This window comes from Caloenas nicobarica, chromosome 3 (assembly GCF_036013445.1).
Source record: "Caloenas nicobarica isolate bCalNic1 chromosome 3, bCalNic1.hap1, whole genome shotgun sequence".
Lineage (NCBI taxonomy): Eukaryota > Metazoa > Chordata > Aves > Columbiformes > Columbidae > Caloenas > Caloenas nicobarica.
In genome coordinates, this window is record NC_088247.1 from 31,985,118 (window position 1) to 32,007,305 (window position 22,188).

The following is a 22,188-nucleotide window of genomic DNA, read 5'->3' on the forward strand; positions in this document are numbered from 1 at the left end:
TAAAATCTATAAAATTATTACACAGTTTTAAACACAGAAAAAAATATAGTTCAGCCAGAAAATCGAAATTTTGCTCTTTCTTTTAAAAATACAAAATCTTAATGATGAAGCTGTCTCAGAGATAAAGCAGAACATAAATTCTTTTTAAAGAGAAAACCTCACCAGAAAACATTTCAGACTGCACACAAGAAGCTTAAGAGGCAGTTTTATGTCTTTCAGTACAGCTTCCTTTTATCACTTGATTTTAGATCATTATTTTTCCAGTTAATCATTGTCTCTCTGTAACATGTTTAGATTTAAAAGGTGCCTATAACCTTTGTATTTGATTAGCAAGGATTGCTGGTTTATTGATGTTTATTGAAATCATGACCTTCTTTACTACTACCCCAGATATTAAGTCAATCCTATTAACTGTCCACATATTGTAGCCTACTTTGTTGTCGTCTCTAACCAAGAAACCTACCAACCATTCTCTTTCTTATCTAGAACAGAAGGATCTCCTGACTTCCTGAAGGTATTAATAAACACTATACATATATCCATGACCACTGAAGAACCATGTCTAGGTTTCATTTTGACTGTAAATGTGGCAATGCCTGTGAACCAATCAAGAGTACAGATATTTCAGAAAGATGAAATCAACTGTCATTGTCCTCCAGCAAAAATTAGACTCATTCTTCCTTAGTCCATGTTTCTTCATCCTCAGAATCCCTCCCTTTCAGATGCAAGTGCTTCATCAACAGATTTTGTGTGCCTTTCCCCAGCATAAATCCCATAATGCAACTGGTCATCCTTTACCGTAGCCCAGGACATCTGCTTGGTGGAGAACCTTGCTGCCCACTCTCCTGAACTGTTAACAACAATGACACCCCCCAAGCCCCCAACTCGTGTCTTCATGTAGTCCAGTGCAGTGTCAGCAGCCACCTCTGGTGACAATCCTGAAAAGAAGAACAAGGTAACTTCATGGTATCTGTCCTGAAGTCAGTTTTTCAATTCCCTAAAGTTTCACCCCTCCCCATGGAGCCAGCCAAATCCTATTACTCCTTCAACTAAATTAGCAAGAAATTTCCAGTGTAGCAAAGGAACTATTTGTAGGAAGGCTCTGGACAGTTGCTAATAGCTGCTATGGTGTGGTGCTGCTACAACGACGGGTCTTAAATAGCTTCAGATTGTAATTCGGCTTCAGTGTTTGATATAGATTAACTCATGAACTCTATGTTTGAAACACATTTCTTATGCTAGCATTTGAAGGGAAAAATGCCAATCTGTAAGCTTTCCATCAAAGGTTTGTCACAAGCTAGGTCTAAAGCATTTACAATTTGAAAAAAAAAAAACAAACAAACCAAACCACATCGAAACAATCCAAAATTTCAGTCATCATCTATGCTCCAAGTCCACTGGCTATAATGGATCTCAAAGCACATATTTCCTATTGTCATAATTTATCAAAAGCAAACATCAGCGTTACTCTTCCTGAAACTTCTGAAAGTTATCAGGCAAGGTCAGGACTCAATGTACTAGATATTAGAGAAAGGACCAGCAAAGCAACTTTATCTTTTCATTACAATTAATTCATATTAACAGGAATATTTTATAAATAAATCAAAGTTAATGTGCACATCATACACACAGGCCTGTAACAGCTGGAGAATATTTGTTCACTATATATATATGTATGAATATATATTTGGCAATGCAGCTGGCTTACCCTAATTGTTCCAAGATATATACCATCGGTAATGTTATGCAGCTTAAGTTGCAGAACAAAAACTGACCTTCATGCCTTCTCTGCAAATTTTGAGTTAAAACCAAACAAAACCAGCAGAGTCAGAATTATTCACAGCACTGGTGACTGACAGGATAAAGCTCCTTTCTCTGACATTACGGGTGACACTGTGACTATTCAAGTCGGTGGCACTGACTTCAAAGGGTCAGTATTTCACTGTCTGATTTTACGAAAAGACAACAGCTGCCACCATAAGACAGAGATTCCAACAGCTGTTAAAAGACTAGCAAAGCAGTTCACTCCTAAAATATGAAAGTAAATTTTGCAGCATTGGTCTAAAAGAAGATAATTAGGATGTGAATTCCTGAATATTGAACGGAATTATGAAAGAGCTCTATAGTTGTTCTAAGGTATGCAACTTCAGTTGACTGTTTAAGGACTCAAAAAGTTATAATAAGTTGAGGGTTTGTTTTCAGCGCCTTCATGGAAATGAGGGGTGGTGGGGGGAAGCCTACTGCTGACGTATTTTCCTGGCATCTGAGTTATACTTCTGGGCCGGATGACTGAAGGTAGAGCAAGCACGGGCAGGGTGAACAAGTACAAACCAATTAAACATGCACATATGTGGATTCATTATCTTTGTTTCTTTTTCTCTCTCAAAAAAAAAAAAAAGCCTCATTTGCCTTTCATACTGATTTGTCACAAGCCAGACAACTGCTATCAATGCACAGGTTTTACAATGCAGTTAACTTCAAGCCAGAAAGGAAATTGGTTTATACATAAATACTGCTTAGAAGGCCATTCACAAACTGAATATAGAGGACTTAATATAGAGAGTAAGGGCAGATCGTAACATGTTACAGCTTTGGGAGATAATCTGTAGGTTGTATTTTATGCCGAAACTATCACAGCAGCCAAGAGATTTACAGAGAAATGCACCAATTATATGCAAACAGCTCTAAAAAGCATAAGAAAAATATTCTCAGTTGTTACTTGTCCCTCTACTTACTGCTTCTCCAAGGAAAATGTAAACTGAAAATTTTTCAGCTACTTCCAGTTCAGTTGATCTCAAAGCCAGTTATCCTGTACTGCCCAAAAGCTATGGCTTTCTAAAAATAATGGTGATATCTATATTAATGGTTCTTCAACTGCATGGAATACAAGTAGGTTGTCTGGGTATGTTTACAGGCTGTAATATAATCAAGCGTTTAGATGCCAGACTAACTCATGAAGGTAAAGCTCCAAAGGGTCACCCCACAGCCAGATTATATTACAGTCACAGAAGACATACTGTGTCAGCTGTTTACCACATACCCACCCAGTCAGTTTAGTATATTTTCCAAAACAAAATAAAAACTTAAATCACAGTTAAAACCTCTTAAAAGCATTTCTGTTGCTATAATCAGTGTTGTTAAAATAAAAACCAGTACAGTTTATTGGAAAGGTGATATTCTATGCTTTCTTATTTCAGCTCTGATTATCCATCTCTAACACTCCCCTACTGCTTTCTTTAAAGTATCTTACTTTTACTTGTTTTCTATTTCTTTGTTCACAAACATTTAGTTTAAAATTGGGGGAAAAAGTTATTAATTGGACCTCCAGTTAAACAAAGTAGACAATAATGTCTCTCAACGTACATTGATCCAAGGCATGATTAAACATCAAGCAGCACAGATACTTCTGTCCACTTGAGTTTTAAATACTTTAGCACTTTGTTTTGTTTTTTACAGAGAGGTGACCCATCCACACACTCCTGGGAGCAACTCTTCTGCCAACTGTTCTAGGATGATAGTACATAAACTGAAACTTGTCATTAGGCAATGTTTCCCATCTTCATTATTTGAGCTTACAGAAAGTTTGGAACTTACCTTGTTCCATGTGATAGAGGATAAGTCGGGCTAAGACCACTTTCATAATGCTCTCCCCATGTCCTGTGGTTGAAGTGGCACCAGAACGGTTATCAGCGTAACCTCCACTTCCTTTTCAGAGGGGAAAAAAAGGCAATATTCTGTAATACAATTTACAAGCTCTGCACTGTTTAAAATAGGTACAGAATATTTCTTCCTAAAAGTCTGGCACTTCTGTGCATTTCTGGAAGCAAAGTGTCAGTAACTAACTTCCTTCTCATTTCTGCCTCAGTTTGAAAAGTAAAATATATGAAAGAGATCAACAACAGCTGGATGAAGTCAGTTGCCAAGTTATGAGCTAGAAGACTAGTGATCTGCTTGTGGTATATGAAGCAGAAGCAGGCCAACACTTCACAGGTATGGACAAAAACATCTTCCAGAACGGCAAGGGACGGTATAATGAGGATCAGCAAGATAGCGATGGGATGCAGAATGCCAGGTCACACATTACTGATTAAGAAGGTATGAAGGAAGATCTCATGAGGACACTGGTGAATTGACCAAATTTTGAGGGGTGCTAATCCACAAGAGCAAAAGCAGATACGACATTTGAAGAGCCTGGACTCTAGTGAAGCATAACAAAGCACCCCTGAAGAATCTTGCAAGTCCTCACCACAAACAGAGTGCTCCTTCTGTTGAACTCCCACTCCGCGCCCCCCCCCCCCCCTTTTTTTTTTCCTCTCCCATCCTTGTTTTGCTGGCACATTCCACACCCTGTTCTCCACCAAGCTGCCACTTGCTCAACACCCAAGTTTCTAGCACATCTCCTAAGAAAAATATTTCCCAGGAGCAGAGGAGGAGCATACCACAGCATTATAAACAAGGTACGACGAGAGGGGAAAGAGGCATAGAAGAGCAATGAAAGTTTCTTCCATTCTGTACTTTCTTGATCAGATTAGACCCTTTCCCTGAACCGTGATTTACACATGGAAAAACACTGCCACAATCAGTCTGTCCAAGCCCCCTTTCAAAAGGCTCTAATATTTAAAAGGACAGCTAGCAATTCTATACCAAATCCTGCAGATGTCTAGTAAGAGCAAAAGTTGCAGGCAATATGCTCACCAGTGCCCAGTTTCACTTGTCCTTCACAGACCTATGTCCCATACTATAGAAGCCCTGAACTTGATCTATGCAAGAGAAGAGTATTCGCAGTCAGAAGGCTGCAGTCAGAAATGAAGCTGAAAATCATAGTCAAAATGCAGAGGGTACCAAAATATTAGCAATTTAGGCTGTGAGAGAAAGTTAGTATTAGTTTTACAATAACCATGTACTGCTAACAGCAGTGCTGTTTGAGTTTGGAACAAGCTTTACTAAAAATAATTATTTTCCAAATCCCAGCTGTATGGTAGAACCCTGAAGCAATCAAATGGCAAGTCTGTCTCATGAGAGGAACAAGTCTGGGGAAAGGATTTTAAGTGTCTCTTTATACTTGGATAATAGATCTCTTAAAATATTTCCTTTATTCCACACCGCATCTGTTAGGCTCTGAGGCAGTCTTATCAGGGCTCTCTAAGAACAGGAATTTACTCAAAGCTGCCAGTAATTTTACAATTCTGGCTCACTCATATAACAAACAGTAATTACAATTACACCACTTTCCTTAAGTATCAAGAAAAAAGCATCTTAGTATGGATCAGGCTACATTTTTTGATTCAGCTGTGAGCACGGATGTACAAAAGGAGAGCTTTATTAGAATGAACAAAAGGAAACACAGAAAAAACAACAAAAAAAACCCCAACAAAAACCCCACAAACACACAGAAGACAACCAACCAACACCACCACCACCCCAGCCAAACAAAAAAACCCTCAACCAACCAAAAAAACCCAAAGAACTTAGCATCCGGGAAAGGACAGAAACAACAAATGCCAGTCCCCATTTTTCAGACAGAAAAGTGTTGGATGATGATGACAGCACCACACCTCCACTCCTAATCCCTACTTGCAATCTCCATGTTGTGTTAAAGAGCTTGAGTTTTGATACATTTGAATGTTAGACCTCCCTTTCAGATGTCCAGTACTTATGTTTCATTTCACGTGTGTGTGATACATCTTTCTCTTTGAGAGGCAAGACCCCACACCGCATACCTATGCATGCTGTGTCACCAACACGGCCAACCAGTTTATTAGAGAGTCCTCCCGTGGATGTTGCACAAGCTACATTTCCTTCACTGTCTATAGCAACAGCACCGACTGTTCCAAGGTCTCTGCCAAGAAAAACAGTTCACAAAATTAGGTAGAATTAAAGCATACCTGCCAAAGCATGTTGCATTTATTTTCCAGGTAGCTTTAAAAAAAGATGACTGCAAAAAAATTACTGCTCATCATAAAGCTATTTATTACCATGCTTGTTGTTACAAAAATAACAAGCAATAAGCAATAATTCCCACATCTTTATATTTAATAGAATAGAAAGCGCCTTTTTTTTTCCCCCTATGACTTCTTTACATTCCTAGCACGGAAAATTTGAATTTGGGAGGAAAAAAACCCACAAAACAAAACCACACAGGGCAGAAATATTTCCAGCCATCACAGTTCAGTAGTAGTTTTTTGGCTGTGACACACCCAACACCCAACTTTCCCCTAAACAGCAACTCAAAAACACAAGAATTGTCTCCACTGTCCCGATGGGAGGTTAACCGGAATTATTAATGACAATGCATGTAAACAAGTGAATACAGAAAAGGCGAGTCATGTCATGAATGCACTGAATCATTTCCTTCCTGTTCCTCCTCTTTCCTCTTCCTTATTCCCCTAAATGCTTGAAAGCCACAAAAAAAAGGTTATTTATGTGCCTTTCAACTAGTATTGTTCACAATGCATCATTAATACATATTTTTGTCTTTGTAGTCAGTAGCTAAGCAATCTTGAGGTTTAAATCACTTGGCCAGTAGAATCTGTTGAAACCACACAGCAGCTTAAAAAACGTTACGCACTGAAGAAAACAGAAGTCTCAACTACTGCTTTATTTCTTCAGCACAGAAAAGTCATACATAATAGACTCCTTAAAATATACATATGTATTCATACTCAGAGAAAAAAGCTATTGTAACTTACTGTAACAGTTGCTGCACTGAGCAGCAAGACATTACTGAGAAGCAACAATTTGACTGTCCACATGTTCCAATCTTGGCAAATCATGTAGAAACAAAAACCAGTATCTGGCTAGGAGAGGTATGCCAGAAAAATCTACACCTCTTCACACAGGAAAAGAATTTCTAACAATCCTTGGAGGAACTGCTCAACAGGTGACTGGAACGGGAATACCTTTGGAACTTGCCTGGGCACTGGTGAGGGTCTATGGCCCTTCCAAAATCTAAGCTAATTACGTCAGACAAAGTCTTTGTGTACCATGAAACCCACAGTCGACTCCTCAGAGAACCAACTTCCTGTTCCCCCCTGCTTATATAAAACATCATACTGTCAGTCCCTACACTTCATTCACAGCAATTCAAAGTTGACTGATGAATCACAGGCCTTACAAACTGCTCTGACATTTATGTGGAGACAGACCTCATCTCAAACTGATATGATGGTGCAGATGGGCTTCCCACCCATCCATCTGTTACAAATGGTTTGCTGAAGAGCATTAGTAAATTCAATACTTCCTTGCACACTCATGTGGCACCTTCAACCAACCAGAATTAGATGCTTCTCAGAAGTTAAGAAAGGTGCATCCAGATGTACATTTTTCCTAGGTTTGTATTTACCTTAAGCAACTGTGAGAACAATGAAAGTACACAGATCACATACGCAGCAGCTACCTGCTCAGGTACAAGAGCTCAATGAGTGATAAATAACAAAAAGCATGTGTCCGATACACCTCATCTGCCACAGAGCAAATAGACAACTACACTCAATTTCTTATTGTCCCTTCAAACATTTTTATTGCTTCAGTATCATGTTTGTTCATCTTCAGAACAAAGGCACAGCTAGTTGACTCAGAAACATTACCAAGGCAGGCAAAACTTTTTAAGTACAGATATCATATAATTATCTATCATTACTTAGTGATAGTAGTAAGAATCCCAGAGTACCTGTAGTATATCAGAGCATACTATTAGTAATAATGATTTTGTTCAATCGATAATTATTATGTACCGCATATACTGCGATACAGAATGGATCACTTGGATTTGTTCGTTCCCTTTTGTCTAAATCTTTCACAGTCCAGTACCCATGAAATTATATGCACTTATTCTATGCCCATTTAACTAGTGAAGTATCTGCTATTTTGCCTCTTTGCATTGCATCAGAAGTAGGGTTTTCTGTCAATTGCTGTCAGGGTTCTTTTATTTAATACCTCCAGGAATTACTCTTGTGCTGTGGTTCACAGAGGGACTAGTAGCCCATCTTCTACCTTATGGCCAGACTCAACTCCTTTTCTGTGGGGCTCTCAAGCAATCTCCAGCAATTCTCAACTGGTCAGAATCTTTGGAATGAGCGACTGAAAATAAACCAAACCACTCCGTATGCTCAGCGAACGGTGCACACGATGCTGTGATGTCCATGCAATGGAATCACAAGTTTTTAACATAGATGAATGCAGGCTTCCAACCAGCAGAAGAGAAAGGTCTCTCTTCTGGAGACACCAAACTTTGCTTGGAAAGCTGTGAACCCCCAAGGTTTCCAACACTGTTAGGACCAGAGGACTGGCAGTAAAGTACACACCAACTTCCAAATTCCTAGTGTGACCCGGTATTATGTTGCCTCTGACTAATACTACTTCACCTTCTGCCTGTTTGCCTCAGGCAAGTTTCTGCATAATCACTGTGGACATAACAGGGTAAAAGAATATTCCACATGTGATACAGGAACAAATGGGCTTGCATTAAAAAAGACCCATTTTCAACTTTGTAAATTTATGCTGATGTTTTGGCCACTGGTTGTCAGAAAAAGAACAGTGTGGCTAAGATAAGAAAAAGTCTTGAGCCCTTCAGAAATACACAAGCCTTTTTTTATCGGATTTTCCAGAACAGGCATCTTCAGTTTCAGCATTTTCTTAAAAGTGTTATAAAAAAACCCCAAACAAAACAAAAGAAAAACAAATAAACCCCCAGTTATAAAGAATGAATGGGGACTCAGATGCCATGCCATTCCGACTCATATATTCAGAAGACCAAGTGGCAGTAAGGGGCTACACCATCCTCAACATTCTTTGTAATGAATTATAATACCACATAGTCCTTGGACAGACCATGGATCAAAAGAAAACTTCTGTTGGATACAAGACGAACTGCGACAGAGACACTATGGTCAAGGAACAACTTCACTTTGTTTGCAAGACTATATTTACACTTGTCTCACAAAATGTTTTTCTTCTAGCAACTTCCTGAAAGTAACATACAGCTTGTATTTTATGGCCTTATTTCATGGACTTTAATTAATGTGCCCACTGAAGAAATTTCCTCCTTTTGATCTACAAATTCTTCAGCTCTGCTTCTCTCATTACTGCTGTTTCACAGAACAGATGAACATGATGTAATACAGCATTTAGAAAATGTCATAGAGTATTTTCCTATGCCACAACCATTGACATACAAATAAAAGCTCCAAACAATTTAGTATTTATGCCTGCCTCACAGGCATAAAAAACCATATCTGATACCTGATGATTTTCCTTCCTTTCTCATCCACCTCACCTTCCTCTCTACTTCATATGAAACTTGCTTATTTTTCAAGTGACTTTCATTTTGCTATTGTGCAATTCCATCCAGTAGCATCTCTTTTCACACCCACAACTGCACTGAACTTGGTCAATTTTTTCATTCTTATCTACAATAATCAACAGCCACAACCAGCACTCATAAGGAGTTACTGGTCAAAATCTGACGTTGTTTAACTACCTAATCCAGTTCAAAGACAAATCTGACCATCTCCTTAAGCAAGATCAGCTTTTTTTTTTTTTTTTATGGACTTGTTTTAAAATGTGGACTGGACATTTTCTAAAACCATAGTTCCTCCACAGAAAAGAACTATATAAAGTGATGCCTGCTGTTAACTCTATGCACTTCTCTAACTGGTGATTTTAAGAGCAATATCAAATCTTAATTTTGTCCTCTGTTAATGCCACAAAACTTACCCTATGTCAAAGTCACCAACGCCCTTCTTAAGCATCAACAAGTTTGTCCAAGTTTGTTCCAGTCATTGAAAGCTTGATTTTTCATTACTTCCATCGAGAACACACTCTGAAAACTGTATCAAACCATGTAACACTCGCAACTGAGATAGTCTGGAGTCTGAACACAGGCCATCAAGCTTTGGCGCTTTTTTTTTTTTAAATTGATAGCACAAGTTAAATCACCTGAATTTTAAAAGAAAAAAATATTTTATAAAAACCCTACTTCTGAAATTCTTCAGGGTTGGAATCTGGTTCAAGGTTCTTCTTCCATCTCTCCCGGGATCTCTCAGTTATGAGTTTCTCCCCTGGAATCTCAGGAACACCCATGGCCTGAGCGAACAGGTGTGCACCGTGGTCACTCAGCAGCATGTGCTTCGTCTACAGAAGAAAGGCAAGAGATTAATTGACAATTCTTATTTTGTTTTGTACAGAGCAGTTTTGTATAATCACTCTTTATTTTTAGAAGTAGCCACACAAAAACAATTTCCAAATTTTGTTTTAAACTGTTTAGACTTCTACACCTATATCCTCTTCAACTAGCCCAAAAGATTTTCAGCTCTCCAAAACACAGATACAAACTTTCACCGTTAGTATCAAAGAATGGCATTTATCTATTTAATACTTATTGTAATGGGAAAAGAAAAATTGGTAAATTTGCTTTTGCTAATTAGCATGAAACTTCTCTGTACTGTTTCCAATCACCAAATCACTACTTAACTGTTTTGTCCAGTTAACTAAGAGATCTAGAAGGATTTCACTTGGAAAGAATGGTAAGTAAATTCCTGTTCTGTTCGAAAGTATTACACCCTGTAAAATAACCCAGAAATGTAAATATCATACACTAAGGTGTTTCTTAACATCAGCTGAACCATTTTATTCTAAATACTTCCTTCAACTAGCTGCTACTCATATAGACCCAGATTTTCAAATTTAAGTACAGAATATTGTTCTCACAGGTTTGACAAAAAAAAATGTTTGCTTTCTTCTAACAACATTTGGAGAAGCTCTGTTTTGATTCCTTTATTTAGCAAAGCACTTGGACCAGATTTAAGCCAACAACCTTAGTTAATTCCATGTTTCAAAGTCTGTACTGCGTGGTTAATTCCTATTTTAGAGAATTCCTATTTTAGAGAAATCTGTGTCCAAAAATAAACATCAACTTCTTGGACCACTACAGAGCTGTTAATTGCTTATTAGTGTCCAGGAAGGTTCTGAAGGAGCAGTGGTCTGACTATATGGCATGGAGTCATTTTAGAGCAGAGCAGCTAACTTCGAACAAGCTTTTACATCCATGCAGCAGCACAGCACACAAGTACCAAAAAGGCAGAGGTCCAAAACGTAGAACCACGTGATGCTGGGGGCAGCAAGCCTGTAGAGCCAAGCAGGAGACCGCAGCAGCGGTCTCTCAGCCTGAAGTGGGAATGCCAGAAGTTGGGTATTACTGTGTCATGCTGCATTCCACAGGACATTTACCAGTCTCAAAGCTTCAGGCTTTAAGATGTTGCAAACCATCAGCTCCTGTTGATTTCTAAAGCAATGACAAGCCATCACCACCAACGCCAACCCAGAGGACTGCATTGTTTCGAAGGATTTGAGCTGAACCTCTTCCCAAACCACAGACACTGAGCTCTGCTCCAGCCTATTACAGCCTCTGCTCTGACCCCTTCAGATGGTTGCACAAGCAGGAAACGTGACTACACTTCAGAAACATTCCTGAACAGTCATTCATCCATGTGGTGGCCCTGACATCAAACATTTCTGAGAATTTAGATGTCCTTCTATTGACAAATTAAGTCCCCAATTCCCAAGAGTACAGCCTTAGGGAACAAGAGCGAGAGTTTCAAGGATGAGCCCTCTGCATCCGTGAGACGGGCAATAGGCTCACACGCCAAGTGCTGGCACCAGACCATAAAAGACCTGCCTCTGTCTAACGAAGCTCAAGCGTTCTTCCGACTTTAAAAGTCACTTCTTTGTGTGATACTGCCCCCCTCTGCCACTAAACCACGACAAGCACATGATCCAAATCAGTTTTGGTGTGGTTTTTTTTTGTTTGGTTGGGGTTTTTTTTGGTGTTTGCTTTATTTTTATGAAATGCATCCATCTTTTCTTTCGACTTTATCTGTAAGAGGAAGGCTGTGTCCTCCATCACTTGCTTTATTCGGCAATTAAAACCCTAAATCATCCTTTAAATAAGTTTAAAAAACCCGCAAGTTTTATTGTAAAAAATGGAACTTATTTCTTAAAACTTTTTTCCAAATGTTCCCTCCCATATGTAGATTCTGATAACGTACCCACCTTCCTGAGCTGCACAAACAATACTTGCAATATAGAGGAATAAACTTCTATAACAGTCTTGTGGTGTTTTGGTTTTTCGTGGTAAGGTATCTTAAGCAGAACTTGATTTGCTTTTCTCTTCAATATACCTTGTTGATCAAAAGAGCTGCTAGAACATTGTCAAACAACCCAAAAGCACATTTTTGTCTCATCCTTCTACAGTTTCATTAATATGTTTGCTGACTTTCTCAAGTGCCTAATTTATCTGGGACACATTTATTTAATACAAAATAATCCAAAGGACAAAATAAATGAATAAATGGTTCCAGAAATCTTACTAATAAACAACAAATGTTGGCAAGTTTAGTTAATTTCATGGGAAAAAGGGAAGAGAAAATCCCTCAAATTTCTGCAGCTGGACTGAAATTCAGACTATCACTGTTCTTTATTTAACAAGCTTGGCAGTGCACAGAGCACAGCAAAAATTTGCACCTTTGCCTTGAGAAGCCTATGTTCTCAGCTAAATTCTCCTGTGTCTAATGTAAAGAGTTAGATGATACAGTAGGGGAAAATATACACACAGTTCATGTATACCAATGAATCAGCATTCTAATTTTCACAAGATGCCTATCTAATGAAGTGTTGAAGCTGAGGGGGATTACATGTCCCATTAAAAACAAAGAAACAAACACACAAAAAACAAACCACCAACCAAAAAAACCCCGCATTTCAATGTATCATTCTATTTTTGTTCGATACAAACAGGAATAATTCAACAGTGATTTAAATGCTTTCTCAAGGATTTGTTGAATTAATTAGCTAGCGTACTAAAAGCTTTCCATCTCTAGAGGTTGCTGTGTTCAATAGCATATTAAATCACAAGTGGAAATTATTCTGGTTCCCTCCTTTCTTCTACCCTGTGAATTTGGACAAGTTTGAGCCCAGTGAGAACGCAACAGCACACAGGATAAATGTGCCCAACAACAATCTAGAAGAGCTATTCTGGCCACCAGATGGAGCCCATATTGTTCCATAATAGGAATGGAAATACAGAAAATTACAAGCGGGTGGGAAGTGGTTTTTTGCTTTATTTGTTTGGTTCTGGGCGCTACATGTTTCAAAATTCCTTGAGGCAGTGAGGCATCTCAAAACCACTGGGGAACCCCAGGAAAACTACAGTTTTATTATCCACGGGTCACAGAGTTCAAGGTATTTTTAATTATGCACACTAAACCAAATACGCTCCAAAAAGTACTGTGAAATAGATTGGGTTGGTGTCCCAAAGTTCCTACCCAAGATTAACAGAAGAGTAACATCAGTTGGTATTCCAACTGGAGAGACAGCAGAAACTCACCTCAAGCCATATCAAGCAATTTAGGCCAATATTTACATTTGTACTTTGTCATCTACACAGGGGTTTTTTTGCATCTGAGCAGAGTAATACACTTTACCATAAAATGTCATGGGGTTAGGGCTATACCATTATACTTGATCCTGTACAGTTGAATTTTATTGTTTCATTTCAAAATTAGCCTCTATTTCTGAACACCAGAAGCACCACACAATGACAAGACAGACAAAGGAGGTGGTCTTGCAAAGCTGTCTACTAGCTACGCTTACTTGTTCTAGTTACATGACAGCATAAATCCCATATGAAAGAACAAAAAGCTGATTCATCGCAAGTTTTAATATTGTTTTCTAGTGGACACACATTTTTAAAAGTATTTTAGTGAAAAGTTCTGATTGTAAAAGCAGAACATCCTCCAGTTAAGGGCAAAAATAATGCCTATCTTCTTTGGAGGCTGTTGAGGACAAATGATGTTTTTCAGTTATCTTTATAGACAACAGAAGAGACTTTGTTTCCTGAAAAGCCACTTTGAAAGGTTAAAGAAATATAAATCCCATATTTTAATAAGTGTTTTTGCAAATGTGAACTCTTTTCAACAATGAAGCAGCTGCACTAGCAGGATGGAAAACACAAACTCCAAAGACAGTACAAACTTCTCGATCAGTGTCACAGTCTAGTAATTGTAAAATGGATGCACATATCACACAAATGACCTATTCCATCCTGAACCACACCAGTTGAACCATTTATGAAAAATGAGAGACATCTGCTGTGACAGATATCAGAAGGATTTCTTAGTGGAGTAAGGTGGGATTGATTTTACATAGAAGGTCAAGTAATAATCATGTCGCTGCCCTGATAAAATTGATTCTCTTGGAAAATCTGTCACCATCACATAGTGCTAATGTAATATTTTACTGCTGGAAGACCACGACTTTGCACGAGGGCTACCATCTGTCTAGGTCACAATGGAGAAGGCCAACAACAAAAGACTGTGTCACATGGCCAAGTATGTTATTGGGTCATTTAACTAAGTTCTGTGTCATTGCAAAGTCAACAGTACATTATCCAACTTTAATATTGCAGGATCAAGCAGAAGACTCGGTGACAGCATGAAATCTCTTCAAAGGACAAGCCAACAAAAACCGCACAACTTAAAATCTTGAACACCAGCTGTGGAGCTACAGGTGATCGACACGTATAGGTAAATTTCTCCTTGAGCTTCCGATTGCATGGCAGAACTTTTGTTTCCTTAGAACATTATTTTTAATAACTAACTCTCAAAAACCCTTAAAATAAAAGTTCTCCATGGTCATGACCATAGTTTCCAAATACTACCATCTATTTCTCTCTTCTTTCCTGCTTTAAAGCACTACACAAACATCATCGATGTGTATCAATGTACTGGATGAAGTTCTAAAACGAAAAAATGCGTCATACTCAAGTACATATTCAGCATACCTTTTCCATGACAAGTCGAGCAAGTTTTATTGGGTTTGCTATACATTTAACTGCAGATACTGCTCCAGAGTCTAAATTTTTTCCATCCATGATAATGGCATCCATTTCTACTTCACCTTTTTCATTTAGAACAGATCCACAGCCTAAAGACACACACACCAAAAAAAAAAAAAAAAATCAAGGAGGAAGGGAAAAAGAAGAAAGTCATTAAGAGCTAACCATCAGGTGATTCAATTATTGTACCTCATCAAGCAAACTTTCTCTTTCCCAGTTTGTTGTCTAACGTATTGAAAGTATCTCCTGAATACAAACAAACCAGCAGAAACATTGCTGAGTATAACCACAAAATCCAGCCATTAACAGAAGTCTCACTGGGTACATCTACTTTAAAATTGAGTTTTATTTTTATAAGATGAAAAACACACTTCCAATCCCATCCAAAATGATATACTAGGTACAAAAGTTAAAATGACAAACAATCATGAACAGAATTCTTTATCCCTCAGATCACTTCGAGTGTACATAAAACTATTTTACCTTTACACTTCTTCCAAAAGAAGAACCCAACAAAATAGTGTAGTGTTCAATCCTGTCAACAGATTAACATCACATAGCATTCCAAGAAACTGCCAAAATCGATGGAGCGGAATAAAAGCATCCATTCGCTAGTGTAGCAAAAGCTTGAAATAACAAGTTCTTCATTACCAAATAAAAACAGTAGACAAAGGAATTAAAAAAACCCACCAAACCAACACAAAAATCAAGTAATAAAATGTTGGGTAGTTATTTTCTTCTATAATTATCAGTGCTATCACTAACCTAATTGAAAATTAATGAGATACAAAATGAGACAATGCAAATAGGTGCTTTTTTTCCTTTAATAAAGCAAATAACTATCACAGGGGAATAATCAGTTGTAAGCCATCAAATGCACAAGCCTTGCTAATAAGAATGGAGAATACTAATCCTAAAAATAAGTAAAAAAAAAAAAAGCAAAACCAAAAAACCATGGCAGACTTACACAGTAGCTCAGGTAGAAAGACTTGAACATTGTACAGAGCAAAAGAAGTTTTTATTATTTCTGTTAAACCAACATTAAAGCAGATCAGAAAGCACTGTTAGTAACTGTTGACACAAGACTTCTATACCAATGTACATCAGACCTAAATATATGAAGTTAAATCCTGTTACAGGAGGCAACAAAATCCTGTAATCCTCCTACAATCTCCAGAGCTCCCCCCGCCACACACAGACACACCCCCAAAAAATTATTTTTTGTCCCTCTCCAACTGCATAAACTATTCAAGAGTTCAGCCCTGCACCATTCCCAATGTGGCAATTTCTAGACTACACTATCTGTAAAGAGCTTACAGGTAACTGCCTTATGCCACCTGTGTTAACATCAGTCTCCCAGCTTCTCCTTTATGCTGTTATAAGGAATAAGTCTTGTTTTCTTAGATAAACCTCTTTTAGCTTCCTTTGACATGGCAGGCTCTCCAGACCATGATCACTGAATTCCCACTAGAACTAGGGTACCCTTTGCTCAGGTATCAGTGACCAGAACCACGGTTCCAGGGGAAACTCTACCAGCCCCCTTCATCGCTGCATTCATACTATGTCTACCAGACATCTCTCCTGGGATACACCTTCAGATTTCCTAAAATTTCCTGAGCAGAACACAGTTTCAGACAGATCTTGTAGTCAAAGGCAACTTCCTACAAAAACCTCCTTCTACAGTCAGTGGAGATAGGTGCCCTCTAAGAACAATTCATTCCCCTTGCCTTGGAGAGCTGTACAGCCATCCTTCCTCATTCCACTGATCACCATGAAAGCTTGTGCACCACAGCAAGGCTGGATGCTAAAATTCAGGTTATCTGAGGTAGGAGAAATCCATCTTTCTGTTGTTACAGACTCTCTCTTCACTTGCCTTCCAGCACAATGGGTTGGGACTACCTGCCTCTTGAGGCCACAGTATCCTTTGGCAGCAGCACTGGAAGAAAAAGTTTGGCTCACTTGTGAAGCCAAGGCAGAGAAACAACAAAAAAGAGACAACAAAAGACAGAAAATCCAAGGGGACATAAACAACGAACATGTCGGACATCAGCCAAATCACAGCGGGGGTGCCGAGAGCAGCACTCCAGTTCCCTTTATCTACAGACCACACTACCCTGCAAAGGCTGAGGAAGAAAGAGTGTGCAAGGAGCACTATACTGGAATGACAGCTCTTATATCTGGAGTATTCAGATCAAGCTGGTTAACACTTCTAATCATCAAAGAGATGGCATAAAGGAAATATAACCATGGCCATTTCCTCATCACAAGCAGAACATGATGACTTCACTATAAATTACATGCTGCAGAAGTCACTAAGGTGGTAGTTTTAGACAAAAATACAGCTTCTGAGTCCCTAGACCAAGCCTACGTCGAGATGCATCCACACAGTATGGCTAAATCCTATAATTGAAAAAAGGACACAACTTGATCATTTTGCCCATTCCTCACAATATTTATTGCTGTCTCTTAGCAATGTCTGTGCTTTCCTAGAAAATATTACACTAAAATGGATTTTTCTTCGACAAAGATAAATGCCACATAGTGAGTTTTAAACAGCCACTCCAATCAGGGCCCTCTTCACATGGCTTCCAGCTCATTTTTGCCATTCCAGTTCATTTTAGGAGCTCTATCTAATGAGCGTTAACACAATTAGATGTGTCTGTAAGTGATTACCAGACTACTTGCCACTTAGATCAGCATAGTCAAACTTCAACAAGGGCTTAACGCTCAAGTCCAGTTTAAGCAAATTTTGCTAAAAATTCCTCATTTAATATACAAACAAGGTATTAATATTGTTAGAACAAATTGAAGTAAACACCCTTATACAAAAAATAATTCAACATATATTTCAGTCAGGATAAATGTGACCTTGGACCATGAAAAAGTGTGTCATAAACCAATATTGCACTTCGTATGTTAAGCAAAATGTTAAGTTATAACTGTGTATCAGTCATTGTATACGGTAGACTCTAAGGTCCTATGCTCAAATGATACGATCATTTTTAGAGGAGCATACACTGCTCACAAGTATCAGTTCAATGACGGCATGTTACAAGAGAGCGTGGCTCAGAACAAGCAGTATTAGGGACAGGATCCCACATAAAGGTTAAAAAAAGCATATATGCAAAAGACAGAATATGGCTAGCTATTGTGATCCTACTTAGGATGCAAATGCTTCAGACTGTTGTGTACAAGTGAAATAAATGAGTCTAAACAGATCATTATAAAGTAAGCTTTCTACACTGAGAGTCACACTGAGCTAAAATCTATTTCCCATCTAAACACAGAACCATTGAAACTAGTATGTAAGAAACCAAGAAAGTATACAACTATGTACACGGAATGATTAAGACAGACATGTAACAATCTTTAAGCTTAAATTTATATTGAAGTTACTTCCACATTAATATTGGACACCTAATGTTAGACAGCACATTCTTGAGATGCTTCTCAAGAATTAGGATTTCTTCCTGCCCTGAAGTAGCTGCTGTTTTTAAAATAGTAAATCTTAATTATCTCACCAGAGAGATATTTTGAGACATAACTCAGAAGCGTAAAGAGAGACAAAGGCCAAATAGAGACTGATTTACTGGCCTGAGCAAAACAAAGTCCTAAAGGCTAGTGACTGATTTAGAGAACATGTGAAGAAAAGTAAAAGTTAAATGAGAATGCCACCCTGATGTTAATTATATAATAGTACACACCACATCTCTATGTCTGCTTCACGATTTCAGCTTGAATCCTCTAAAAATCAAGATGTCCAAGCCAAGTCAGTAACAAAACACTGTGAAAGTTTCATATGACATAAGAGCTCTCCCTCACTCTCAACTGCAAGGTGAGAAGAAACAAAAGGATCTCTTCAAACTAAGTGTGCACAAAACTAATTGCTATGTTATCTAAAACAGTGAACATTGACTGGTCTTTCCACATTTATTCCTGACATACCTTGGTGGGAGTGGGGAAACATTTTCACTGAAATTCATCAAAATAATAAATTTAAGGCCATATGAAGAGGAAAAAAATATTCAACTATTGACATAAACATTAACTAACATTAATTGCTAGGAAATTCAGTTATGAACCTAACTGGATAAATTCATGATACATATAACATTACTGCATTATTTCTGTAATATTATTTACAAAAGCACTAATTGCAAGCATTAGTTAAGAGAACAACACCTCAAATCCCCAAGAACAGTATTTCTCTGGCAGTAGGTAAAGGTCAAGTGTTAAGGCTTAAACACTGCTGCAAGCTATATTCAGGTGTCTTAAACATGAACGTTAACTAAATGTATCCTCCGTTAAGGAGCCCATGTATTAAAACTGAATACACAGCACAGTAACAGGAAAAGATTTACCAAAAAGTAATATGGCACTGCAAGAATGAAATGGCAGGTATAAAACACTAAAAAATGAGAAAAGAGTAAGTCGTCTGCCTAAGTGTACGCATAAGAAACTATGGTACATACCATGCTATTTTATTATACAGAGAAATAAACTATTTTGTGACGCTAGTATTTACTCCACTGCAATGTGCATCATTCAAAGAAAATGCAAGCCAGCATTTTCAGAAGCATCAAGGCAAAACACTTGAAATGCATGATGATTTTAAACTCAGCTCTTGAAAAATTACCTGCATTAAAGTGAGGATCATCTTCCATTGACCGTACCGCCTCCTCAACTGCATCCAAGGCACTGCCTCCCCGTTTCAGGATACCATAGCCTCGCAGCGCAGCTCTGACGACACCAGCACGACTTCCCTCTTCTCGCTCTTTAAAGATCCGGCCAGCTCCACCATGCACCACAATGACAGGCTTCATCCTGCCGAATTCCCCTCGAGGCTTTCAGTTGTGCACACAGGTTACTTGTAATCAGCCTGTTTTGGAAAGAAGAGCCTTTAGTGTCTGCTTCCTTCTACATGGAGAGAGCCCTGGGGGTTAGTTAACCCAGTTCGACTGCAACCATTTTACCTTTCAGGAAGCTGAGCGCTCACATCCAGGAGCTCCTAATGTCATGTCAGGGCTGGAGGAGGCCCCAGGCAACTTGGTGCAACTTTGAGGTCAGCCCTGCTTTGAGGCACCTTGCAGCCTAAATTACTCTCTGACCTTACGATTTATCACAAACCCTGTCTGGTAAGGTTACTAGTTACACAGCACAAAGCATCTGAGTGACTCTCGATCCTGCTGACTGCTCTTCCTGTTAGATGAGCAGCCTCACTGTTTTAATACAATATAACCAGCGAAAAAGTGCCTGACCCGGCCCGAGTTCACAGCTTAACCAGCTCTACTGCCTGGAGTTCAAACCTCCGACCTCTCGCAAAACTCTGTACTTTGCGCAGGAAAACAAAGCACTCAAACCTGGCAGCCAACAGTGTCTTGTTACTGCTCACGGCCTCCCGTTGCCACACACCTTTGGTGATGGCCACCACCTTTTTGCTTCCAGAAAAGGCAAAGGAGAAGCAGCCTCATCTCCCACCGAAATCTAGGACACCTCGCAGAGGAAACGCTCCACCTGAAAACGGTTTCCCGGGGCCAGCTATTTTTGGAGGCTGTGAGGAGCAAAACCCAACAGCGATCTTCTTCTCATCCTACACGCAGACCCTTCGGACAGCCCCAGCGCAGCCCTGGGCTCCGCAGCGCGCGGGTCGGCCGGCGGGCGGGCAGCAGGACCGCAGCGCCCAGCCCGCGCTGCCTGCGCGGTACAGCCCCGGCTGCGGCACGGACGCCCCGATTCCCGCCCAGGATCCCGCCAGCGAGACCTCTCAAGTTTTTATTTCAATCGGCAGCTACGCTGTTCCCGCCGCGGGGGCCAAGGGAGGTGGTTCGGAGCCGAACAGCTCAGCCCGGCCTCTCCGCAGCCGCGGATCGAGCCCTGTCGGGCGGCGCGGCGACGCCTCAGCCCGGGGCGGGCCTGGCCCGGCCCCGCGCCCCCCCCGCACTCGCTCAGCCTCGCCCGCCCCTGCGGGGAGCGAGACCCCGGGCTTGGAGCCCACCTGCAGCGCCCCGTCCCAGCAGCGCCCCGCGGCCGCCGAGCGCAGCGCCCTGGCCGCGCTCCCGTGGCGGTGCCGGCGGTGCCAGCGCAGCCCGGAGCGGCCGCGGCCGGCCCAGCCGCAGGGCACACGCACCGCGGCGGCAGGCGGACAGCCCTGTCCCGGCGGGGCCGCTGCTGCAGCCGCCCTCAGCAAACATGGCGGGCCCCACCGCACTGAGCCATGCCCGCAGTTAAGATGGCGGCCCGCCTGGGCGGGGACGGGCGCTGCTGCCTCAGGGCCGGCGGGAGCGGCCGGGCCCCGGGCTGCTTGGCAGCGGTGCTGCCGCGTTGCGCCGTTCTCGGCGTCGTTCCCCGATCAGCTGTGGGCGAGGCGGGGAGGGCGTTCCCCGGCAGCACAGCCCCCACGGAGGGGCCGGGGCCTCCCCGCCGCCGCCGCCGCGCGGGGCAGGCGGTAGCTGCGGTGTGACACGACCCACCGCCGCCTCATTTCCCCCGTGGTAAACCTGAGAAACGGCACCTCTGCCCCACATCGAAACCCGGCGGCGCGTCCCGGGTGCCCGCCGCTCCCTCTGCTCCGCTCCCGCCGGGTAATTCCCGTTCCCAGCGCCCGGGCTGCCCGGGAGAGGCTGGAAGGGGCCGCAGGGCCTGTGCGAACAGCGTGTGTCCGGGCAGGCGGGTGTGGAGCAGGCGAGGACAAGGTGTGTGTGGACACGCTTATGCCAGATAGGCGGCAAAGGCAAGAAATAATCTTGCCTTTTTTTTTTTTTTTTTTTAATTGTAGACTGCTGGTGGGACAAACAAACTGGAAGACAGGAGGTTCCACTCAAATATGAGAAGAAACTTCTCCATGGTGAGGATGACAGAGCACTGGAACAGGCTGCCCAGGGAGGTTGTGGAGTCTCCTTCTCTGGAGACATTCAAAACCCGCCTGGACGCCTTCCTGTGTAACCTCATCTGGGTGTTCCTGCTCCGGCAGGGAGATTGGACTGGATGATCTTTTGAGGTCCCTTCCAATCCCTAACATTCTGTGATTCTGTGAACAGTTGTTTGCTATAAAAAGACCTACTAAAAGTAATTCTTCCTGAAAAAGAAAAATATTGGTAAAATAGACTTAATTTTTAAAAAAGTATTCCAAAGTTCCTTACCTTTGTGTTAAAAAATATAAACAAAAATTTCTCAACATTTTTACGAACTCTACCCAGCAAGCAGCTGGCCTTCTTCCTTGGCCGTTCCTGCTGAGTTCACTGCCTCTTTGCTTCTTTTTTTCTCCATTTTTTTGCTCTAGGCAAGGCTGCAGGGTGACC

At 40.7% G+C, this 22,188-nt stretch overlaps 1 protein-coding gene across 2 annotated transcripts; it reads right to left on the minus strand.

Moving 5' to 3' along the window:
* Nucleotides 1-554: 554 nt before the first annotated feature.
* Nucleotides 555-21,047, minus strand: ASRGL1 (asparaginase and isoaspartyl peptidase 1). 2 transcript variants are annotated; one of them, XM_065632881.1, is made up of 7 exons: nt 20,886-21,047; nt 19,527-19,769; nt 14,837-14,979; nt 9,977-10,131; nt 5,721-5,839; nt 3,595-3,705; nt 555-938 (listed from the first exon to the last, which is right to left on the minus strand). In XM_065632881.1, the coding sequence occupies exons 2-7, from the start codon at nt 19,711-19,713 to the stop codon at nt 703-705; spliced, it is 951 nt and encodes a 316-aa protein (XP_065488953.1). In that variant the 5' UTR covers nt 19,714-19,769; nt 20,886-21,047; the 3' UTR covers nt 555-702. The 2 variants fall into 2 exon arrangements, with proteins under 2 accessions (XP_065488953.1, XP_065488951.1); XM_065632879.1 differs by having other exon boundaries at nt 19,864-21,047.
* Between the last annotated feature and the right edge of the window lie 1,141 nt (nt 21,048-22,188).

Excerpts from the sequence above, each read along its gene's own strand:
- ASRGL1 (XM_065632881.1), bottom strand. The coding sequence starts at position 19,713 with ATGAAGCCTGTCATTGTGGTGCATGGTGGAGCTGGCCGGATCTTTAAA. Across the intron at positions 5,840-9,976 it reads AACCCTGAAGAATTTCAGAA|AGACCTTGGAACAGTCGGTG; the intron begins GTAGGGTTTTTA and ends TTTTCTTGGCAG. Across the intron at positions 939-3,594 it reads CCTCTATCACATGGAACAAG|GATTGTCACCAGAGGTGGCT; the intron begins GTAAGTTCCAAA and ends TCTTCTTTTCAG.